A 10000-nucleotide genomic window follows, 5' to 3' on the forward strand; every position below is an offset into this window, starting at 1 on the left:
TAAGTCCAGATCCATTTCTGACTGCCTGGATAAGTCTTGGCATGGCAGATCCAAGACCCAGCCGACCAATCTCAGTAGTCCAACGAAACAGAGCCTCTTAAGGCCCTAGCAATCAGTACCCGAATCTGCACAGTCCACACTCATAGTGCAAGCCACATTGGACCTCCGGGATGCACTTGATTCCCTGTACTACCCACTGTAAGCTGAGACAATTGATCAGTGGGTCTGGTAAGCCCTCTTCAACGTGTAAGGAGCAAACTGCTGAAAGATAGACTTTTATCGAGGAGTATTTAACTGATCTCACCAAAAAAGTGGCAAACAGGTCCATTTATCGGTAGGGCAAGGGGAGGCACTGGGATGCAGTTTGCACATTTGAAAACAAAAGTTGATGAAATTCCTTTGGTCAGATGCGTAAGATCTGTGAACTGAAGCAGCCAAGGCCTGAACCAAAAAGAACTGGTACTGTTGCCCTAAAGGTGGTTGGTCAATTGCTCCAACAGCTGTGATGGGATAGGCACTTGTAGGTAATACCTTTATTCAAAATATTCAAATCAAAAGAGAAACATGCCAGCCCCAACAACACTTGGCTGGTTTCCACGGAGGAAGTGTGGACACATGAAACCCTATATTAAACTACTAAACTAATACTGAAAATACCTTTGCTACTGCTAGTACTACTATTACAGAAAAAAAGTACTATAAAAATATACATCTTGGCAAGACCCAACTATTTTCTAAATGAAGGGATTGACTCAGTGACTGCTCCTAGCACCACAAAATTTACAACTTCTTTTTAGAAATTCCCTTTTGGGTTTAGGTTAAGTGTCAGATCTGTGGCCCTGTTGTGTTGTTGGTAATTAACCTGATCGACATTTCTTATAACAAAGGAGTTCCTATTGTAACAGAGAACAGTAAACCACACGTTTTACACTATCATGACAATGGTGGGAAAGTGCTTACCACTTCTCTTCGCACCACACTATAGATACGCAATACATATATAAATTTATCCCACTTTCCTTTGAAGGTATGGATGGGTAACAGAAGACAGCGGTAGCATGACTAAACTTAACTATGCTAACAACGGAAATCAAAGATCTCCCTGACCAATATCGGAAGGAGTGACCTTGTGTCATCTACCCATATGTGACTTTGCCTTTGACTTTCTCAATTTGTCTTCTAAGCATGCAATTTAGAAGAGCTTAGAGGGGTGAGAGAGATCCAGACAGGAGATCTTTGTTCTGATGTGACAATTAATATATAGATTTAGCTCTTACTGCCTGTAGGTTTAGTGAAAATAAAAGGTCTCGAATTGTCCGTGTTTTGATGTTTCCGGTTGCTGCTTTAATAATTAAATCATTTTCGTTGCTTTCTTCTATAGAAAAATTCATTGCTTAACTTGTAAATTCCACGCTAAAAACCAGTATTGCATGAATCATGAAGCGATGGGTACAATATTGTTTTTTTAAGTGAAATTTACTTTGGAATTCACCAGTTTGGCAACGAATTTTTCTTGAACTGCATGAGTTTTCAAAGAAAACAAGCACACCCTCAGCGAGCGAATGGAAAAGGGAAAAAGCCATTTTAGAGTCAACTGTCAATTGCCAGCGAATCACGCTAAAATTACAAGCCATAAAATAAACTTTGTCAGTTCAAGGTCAAGAAAGAGTTTTACTGATGTACATTATTCCACTTTTTCTCTGTAAACGAGATCATTAACAATATGATGTATTTCACTGAAACACATCAGGTTGGCTTGAAACAAAAATCGGCAAAATATGGCAATGCAACCAAGAAAGGACGAACTTCAAACAAGATCTGCTCCAACACTTAAATAACCTTTAGGTGCTTTAAACAAGCTTCTGAAAACACAAGCTTGTGAAATTTCCCCCTAATTTTACGAGAACTCATTGCGATTGCGAAATGTTCTTGTCACTGTCGAGGCACATCAAAAACCAGTTGGGCAAACGGATTAAAAAGGACTTGTACAATTGCATTTTAGAGCAAAAGAAAATAGTACAGATAATTGTTATTTAATTCCAGTTGAAAATAAAAATTCGATTTTCATTCCTGAACGAAGGAAAAAGCGATTAAACCACTTTTTGGAAATGACAACGGTTTAGTGCCCAAGGAAAGAATTTGTGGAGTAACTTTTTCCACTAAGTTTGAGCTATTACCGGTATTCTGTTTTGTCATTGCGGTTCTCTTTCGCTCAGTCCTTTCATTTCTGTTTTAGTAATAGGTCCTCCAGGCATCATGTAACCTTATCAGAACTTCTAAAGATATGCCAAAAATTGCAATACAGAGAAAAAAGCAGCTCTAACTCAGCTTTAAGTTTATATTCCTCCAATACTTGACTTGAATAACTGTGTAGCCGCCAGTGTGGACCACAGCTATCATGATATGTCAAATTGGATTGAAACCAGTGAAAAATGCAGAAAGACTTACGAATCCTGAACGTTGAGATGAATGGAAGGATCAAAGCTAAAGTTGACAGTGAGCTCCCCAGCCTGCAGAAAGCTAAAGAAACCCAAACAACAGGCAGCCCAAAGCATGATTTTATCTGGGTCTTTCAGGTCCAGGGAATGATGAATAACATGCATTATGTCAGTTGTTATTGGTTAATGCTGTGGGTAATTTGAGCATTGAGGGCTCCTTATATTACGGAGCTTACAGCTTAGACACTGGAGTTGTAGGCAGTTCACCAGGGGTCGGGAAAGCCATAATCATTGTGTAGAGAGCCTACAGCTAAAGGCAGTCCTCTATTGGGTGATTGGTGCAAATGATGGATCAGGTTAGAACAGAAATGCAACAAAGTTTGTTCATTTGTAGTTAACATGGAGCGATTTTCACTAGTATAACTATCTAGGATGCAAAACTATATAAATTGTCAGTGAGGTGAATTAGAGACGTGGCAGTGAGAAGGAGCCCATCCAGGTGAATTGGCACTTTTGAGTTAAACTACCAGAAACAGAGCCAGGACTCCCAACTTCTTCCAAGAGCAATACTGTTTGGATGACAAAGAGTTCAGTGGTGCAGTGATACGTACTAACTTCGCAAATGCCACAAGTATGATCTATGGAAGCTCTGCATGTGCCTACAAAGCAACCACTGACCACTAGCAAAACACGGGCGCTTTTAGTTGTTAACTCCTTTAAATTGCTTTTAAAGATATAAGAAGGCAATTGTTCATAGTCAACAAAACTACCACAGAATGTTGATACGTTGTATTTTAAGTCCCTATCTTCGAATAATCTTGGTTGTCTATGCAGGGATTAGTTAGAAGGAGTCCAAAACAACTTGCATGGGATTGCCATTCCTCCTTACGGTCCTTTTGAATTCTTCCTTTTTCCAGTCACTCTATAGGGAATGTCTCCACCATTCTCAATGAAATAAGCTTCAAATCGGTAAATGTCCTACTATCTTCCTCTTGTTGACACCAAATTCTTCAAAACTGCAACTTCAAACTTGTTTTGTTCATTTGTTTGCTTGGGATCATTTGACAAGACACCTCTGACTTTTGGCTTTCAACTCTTCTAACACAAACATAGTATCCCTGTACTTTGCTGTCCCTTTCCATGTTTGAATCCTCTTTGGGTCAATTTGTGTCCAAGGTCGACATTTAAGACAAAATTCAAGGGATGCATGATGATGGGGATCAAGTGGCAACACTTGAGTTGACTACCCAAGAATACTGGAATATTTTCGGAGAAATTGACAGTGAGGGTAATAGCCATTTTGTAGGCTTTTAAGATGCTCTTGTTTTATAAACCACTTGCTTGAGAACATTGCTGAACTTTGTTTTTGACATTTGTGGTATTGGTTTGATTGTTGTTCCTGGAAGTTCTTGAAAATTACAATTTATCTTAGTGTTTATTTTATGCAGAACTCGATTTCGTTATTCGCTTCACTTGTGCCTTGTTTTTTCAACTGCCAATCTGTTTTTTTCACCTAACGAATTGCTAAATTGGGGCTGTGGCGCATACCTGCAGGTGAAAACACTCTTGTATGCTTATAGTGGTCCTCATGGTAGTTATGGTGTGTGATCCCCACCAAAATTAATGTCTTCAATTTCGTATTACTTTCAAATTCAGAACATGAATTCGGATGAACTTCAAATTTGGAACATTTCTCAATTCGGAACATCCAAATCCTGGAAACCAGTGTGTCCAAGTAAGCCTGGCTGGCTAATTTATTTCCCTGTGTTTAGATAATTTATTTATCCTCCCATTTCAATATGGCAGGTGATGGATCTTAGGGGACTGAAAACAGGTCAAACAGTGAAGGAAGAAACTTTTCAGCAGTAGATTCTTTGCTTTGGCAAGCTGAGTCATAACTTTCCATTCAGGTCCACAGGAACACTGCAACAGTTAGTCCTCCCAGCGTTGAAACCAGTATTTCAAGTGATTGTATCCTTGCAAACTTTGTTCTTAGTTTGTTTGCAAAATAGAATTAGTGGTACTGCAGCTTCTTCTGCTGGCATTTTGTTAGGACAACCAAGGGCGTTATCTGCCCCTCCTTCAAAGGATAAGAGAACTAACTGGTGGTCCTTTCATCGTGAAAGAAACAGAGACCCATGACTTCTCTTGTCTAGCTAATCACCTTCAGAACCATCAGCCTTCAAGGACCGAATTTTTTTCAACTTTAGGAGGCCGGACTAGGGAGGAAAACTGTTGTTTAAATATAAAGATTCTAAAATTGACTCAAGGTATAACTCGAAAAGGTTTATTCAGCCGTCACTAAAAAATATAAACATAATCCCGAGCAAAATTACACATGTTAAATTACATGCTACGTAATCAAAGCGTGTGACATGAGAAATCGTTGAGTTACATAACAACGTACAACGTCAGATACTGTTACATCCCCCTTCTTTTAAGCAAGCGAATTGAAATGATCGTATGAAGAATGATATGCATAACTAATGGTAGTGTTCATGACTATACGGTAGTGTTCAACATAGTTCAAGTATCCAAGCATTTAAATGTTTAGTCTGTCTGGTAGTTTTGAAATGCGTCCAGATCTTGAAGTGTAGGCTTGACCGTCCTGAGGTGAGGTAGCTGAGCTATCTTGCGGTACTGCTGCTGTCTCAGGAGCAGTTGGCTGTGTTTCTTTGGTGCTGTCGTCCCGTACCTCGGGTCTGGGTTTCAGCTGTGATCGAGTGCGACGGAAGACACCTTCTGTTCCGTCGTTTTGAACAATGAAGGATCTTGGTTCCTTTTCCAGTCTGACAACTGTGTCTCATTCCCATCTCTGAGTGCGGTTGTCATAGATGTTGATTGGCTGACCTGGTTGTAATGTTGTAACGTCAGTCCAGCAGTCTTGTTGTAGTAGAATGCTTGTAGCTTTTGTTGCTGCTACAGCTGTTCCTTCGTCTTACTGGTGGTGTCACTGACACTTACACGCTTGGACATTGGTAGTGTGGTCCTGAACTTGCGGTTGTTTAGCAAGTAGTCCGTTCTGCTGGAGATTTCAAGTTGCTGCTGACAGGTGTCGTACGGTAGGATAGTAGTCCAAGATAAGGATCTTCACCTTCCTCGTCACATTTCTTGAGGATATTCTCTACCGTCTGAACCATACATTCTGCGGAGCCGTTAGACTGGGGATACATCGGTGAGCTGGTATTATGTTTTACCCCATAGGCCTACATGAAGTCGTGGAACTCCTGTGATGTATGCTGAGGCCGTCGTCTGTGGCGAGCCATTCCGGTATCCCATGCTCAGCGAAGATGCTTTTCAGGTGGTTGATTATGGCACGGGAGGTAATGCTGGTGAGCTTCCTAACGATTGGAAAGTTGCTGTACTTGTCAGATATCAGGAGGTATTGGTTTCCTTTGAACTCAAACAGATCTGAGCTAAGTGGGGCTTTGATCTGAGCTAAGTGGGTAGCATGGGTAGCAGGGTGGTTCAGGCTGTAGGATTTGCTGCTTCTGTTGTTTTCTTTGATGTGCTTGGCAGGTGGCACAGTTTTGCACTAGGTTGGTGACATCTTTGGTGATGCCTGGCCAAAATACTGCTGATCTGGCACGTAGAAGGCACTTCTCTTGTCCGAGATGTCCGTGGTGGATGGTGTTGAGAGTGTCAGGCCTGAGCTTGGTAGGCATGACTATTCGTTCTTGCTTCAGGATGAGGCCATCCTCAATGGTGAGTTCCTCGCGGAAGTTCCAGTAGTTGTAGAGTACTTAGGGGCATTTCTCTCTGGTCGCTGGCCACCCTTCATGTATCACTTCTCGGAGTTTGCTCAGGTCCCCAGGAGTACACTGTGTCGTTCTTGGTCAGGTCCCTCAGTGGTGCTGATAGCGTAGCCAGGCGTCCGAAATATCTCGTGAAATAGTTGACTAAGCCAAGAAAACTGTAGGCTCTTGACATCCACAGGCGGTTTCATGTCTATGATTGCTGATACTTTCTTGTTGTCAGGTTTGACTCCCTGTGGCGTCCAGGTGTGTCCAAAGAAGCTGACTTGAACGGCACTTTGTCTTTGTTGAATACCACGCCCTTCTGCTTTGCTCTTTCCATGAGTTTGGACAAGTTTCTGTCGTGCTCAACTTCAGATGATCCATATACAAATAGGTCGTCAGCAATACCAATGACGCCATCGAGACCTTTGAATGCGGTGTCGAGCTGTTTTTGAAACCTCTTGTGAAACAACAGGGCCAAATAGGAGACGTTTGAAGCAATAACGGCCGAATGGCGTGCTGAAAGTAGTGAGGTAGGAGCTCTCTTCGAGTGGTACGTGCCAGTACCCCTTCCTTGCGTCGACAATGGTGAAGAACTTAGTGCCATTGAGCTCGGTCACCACGTCATCAACTGTCTTTTGATGGTAATGTTCCCTTTTGACCCATTTGTTCAGGTCTCGAGAGTCTAAGCAGACTCTGATCTTGGTGACTTCTCCTTTGTCGGTTTTCTTCTCACTCAACACGATACTGTTGACCCAGTTGGTGGGCCTGTCAACAGGTGTGATGACACTGAGATTCAGCATGTCGTCTAGCTCCTTTCGGTAAAGGTCCTTAAGGTGCACTGGAACTGACCGCAGTGGGTGTATAACCGGTTCTGCTGGGGGGTCAAGCGTAATATGGTAAGGTTTCATGTCCTTAAGTGTTCCTAGTCCTTCGAAGCGGTCCGGGTAGCTGCTAAGAAGGGTTTCCTTGGTTAGTGGTGGGGTGCTCTGTATGCTGCAGTTGATGGTGACAAACCCGAGTTCCTCACATGTTTTACATCCTAGCATGGCGGTTCCTTGTACATTGGTTACTGTGAAGGTTGCTTCCTTTATCCCATCTTTGTGGTGGATAAATGGCTGACAGGTACCCATGCATTCAATCTTTTGGCCACCATAAGCTGTGAGGATCTGTGGTGGTCCAAGTGCTTTGTCGCTAGGACAGGCAATGATCTTGTCAAACTCGGTCTTGGGTATTACATTAGTCTCTGCACCCGTGTCTAATTTGCATACTATCAGGGTAGTGCTTTTGTGGTAGGGCTTAACAATGACCTCAACTGTTGTGAAGACTTTGCTGCAGTTGCTGTAGTTTATACTGTCTACCTCAAGTGATCCCAGGAACATATCATCATCGCTCAAGTTGGAGTTATTTTCTTGTTTACCGGCTGTATGGTTTTGTACTCCGTGTACTTGCTTTCTTTTCAGGCAAACTTTGCTGAAATGACCGCGTTTGTGCCAGTAGTGGCATTCGACACCGTTAGCTGGACATTTTTTGTCACCCCGACTCATTGCTGCATCGGTTGCATAGTTGCTTGTCGTTTGGTTTTACTTTTAGGGTTGCCTTTGGCTGTGTGTAGTGAGTTGAGTGTGTTGTATCCGCTTCGCTTGTCATTGCTTGGAGCTTTTGTCTGATAGCTTCATCAGTGCGAGCGATTTCTCTGGCTTTCTTGAGTATGAGGTCGTTTCCTTCGGTGATACATTTCTTTCTCACGACGTCGGAATCAAGGCTGAACACGAGTGCGTCTCTCAGTAATTCGTCGTGGAGTTCGGACAAGTAGCCACTGTTTTTAATCAACAGCTTGGCCTCTGTCAGAAAATCATCGAGGGGCCGTCTGTTCTGCTTTAGGTTTCGGAGATAGGAACGGTTAAGTATGTGGCTGGACTGGGGTTTCACATGTTCTTCGAATCACGTCCAGTATTTGTTGAGTTTGTTTTGTTCTTCACTGCTCAAGTTCCAAGTGTTGAACAAGTCTAGACCGTAGTCGCCGGTCCACAGAAGGACATATGTACATCTCTACTTGTTGGTTCGTGCTTGAGTGGTCCATCAAATAGAAGTTTGCATTTCTGTCGAAAACGCTTGAACCTTTGTGGTAAATCCGGTCCTGCAGTCCAGTCAATTCTCGGTGATTCAAACCCTATTAGATCGCTCATTTCGTTCTTGAATTGCTGTTGAGTCTTAATGAGTTTTCTGACCTTTTAGTCGATGATCCCACTTCTGATAACCATGTAAAATTGTCTCGAAGTATAACTTCGAAAGGTTTATTCAGCCGTTACTAAAATAAATAAACACAATCCCGAGCAAAATTACATGTGTTAAATTACACGTTACGTAATGAAAGTGCGTGACATGAGAAATCGTTGAGTTACATAACAACATACGACATCAGATACTGTTGCAAAGATAATGCTGTAGCATTTGTAGAAAAGCTAGAAACGGTTTATCATAAACTTCAGGAAGCACTGAGGTGGCTTTGAAATTTTACAAAGTGGACCCCAGCTCCTTATTCAGGGATCCTTGTGCTACTTGTGTGCCTTCAAGTATAGATTGAAATAATCTGTTTACTCATTTTAAGACTTGTGTTACCCTGTTCTTGAGGAAGAACTGGAACTCTAGTTTAATATTGCATGCACTTACAACTAACAAGGGCAATAAATTACTGCCAACCCTGTTCCTTATTTGGTAAGACTTTCTTTCTCTTTCAGGCTTGCAGAAAGTATTGATGTTCCGTACAAACCATACCTTGATTATGAAAAGATAAAGAATGATCTGGTGATATTGCCAGAAAGAAAAACAGCATTTCTTCTTCAAGCACTTAGATGGGTATGGTGGACAGCATTGTATTTGTATTATTTAAGTTGCTCGCATTACTTTCACTTGCAGGAAATAAACCTACTGTAGGCAATTACTTGGCGGGAATGTTTGTACGATCTGGTGATTTTTATTTTTTGATAAAGACAGGACGTGGTAAGCTGGATTCCATACATACTTTAAAGCCACATGTTCCTGCGCCAAATCCTATCGGAAACTCACAGTGACTCCTGAAGGTTAAAAAAATTCTGAATGTCAATTTTACTACGGGCTGTCACTAGCAATTCATGGTGTTGAAGAAAAGAAAAAAGCCCCTTAGCTCAATAAGGAATGTAACCATGTAAATGTCTATTCAATAACTTGTGTAATGTCTTCCTTGCTTCAGCTGGGTGTTCACTTTGCTGTTTGTTGTCTGTTCCTCTGATTGTGTGAATCAGTAGCTTCCTTGATGATGTTCTAACTGTGGGTGCTCAAACTTTTGTTTCTTGGCTTGTGAGAAGAGCCTGGATATTCCCCAAGCTTCAGCTTATTCTTGGTGATTCGTCCTTTCGAAGTACAATGTCTCCCCTTGTGTACAGAGGATTGAACTGTAGGCACTTTCAACGTTTTCTATCTAGGTTCTCTCACAAAGACTCAGAACTTATTTGTTAAACATCAGTGTCCAAATTGTGTCAAGGCAATGAATCTTCTTACAAACGAGGGGAACTGATCTGCAGTCATGTCTCTGATGATGTGTTAAGTGAGTAGCTCTGACTGCTGGGCAGGTGAAGAGGCAGACCCATATCTTGCTTGGTTCTGTTCCAACTTTCACGAAGAGGGTTCCAAGGTAATCAAGGCCAGTTTAACTAAAGTGTGGCGATTCTTCGACCCTTAGTGATGGGTATTTTGTATGCACCCTCCTTGGAGTCTGAAATCTTTGGCAAGAAGTACTTTTCTTACAACAACTAATCTTGTGGGATTCATTAGTGGCTTCAAATT

The 10000-nt window shown here is 41.9% G+C and overlaps 1 protein-coding gene across 2 annotated transcripts in view; it reads left to right on the forward strand.

Annotated features, from left to right (window-relative positions):
* The window catches only part of LOC137997372 (lisH domain-containing protein ARMC9-like), a 118072-nt gene that overhangs the window by 29317 nt on the left and 78755 nt on the right, over positions 1 to 10000 (forward strand). For both annotated transcript variants that reach the window (XM_068843321.1, XM_068843322.1), the window contains exon 9: positions 8917 to 9034. In XM_068843321.1, the coding sequence (XP_068699422.1) occupies positions 8917 to 9034 (118 nt within the window). The remainder of the gene's footprint in view (positions 1 to 8916; positions 9035 to 10000) is intronic.

Source organism: Montipora foliosa, chromosome 3 (genome assembly GCF_036669935.1).
Source record: "Montipora foliosa isolate CH-2021 chromosome 3, ASM3666993v2, whole genome shotgun sequence".
Taxonomy (NCBI): Eukaryota; Metazoa; Cnidaria; class Anthozoa; order Scleractinia; family Acroporidae; genus Montipora; species Montipora foliosa.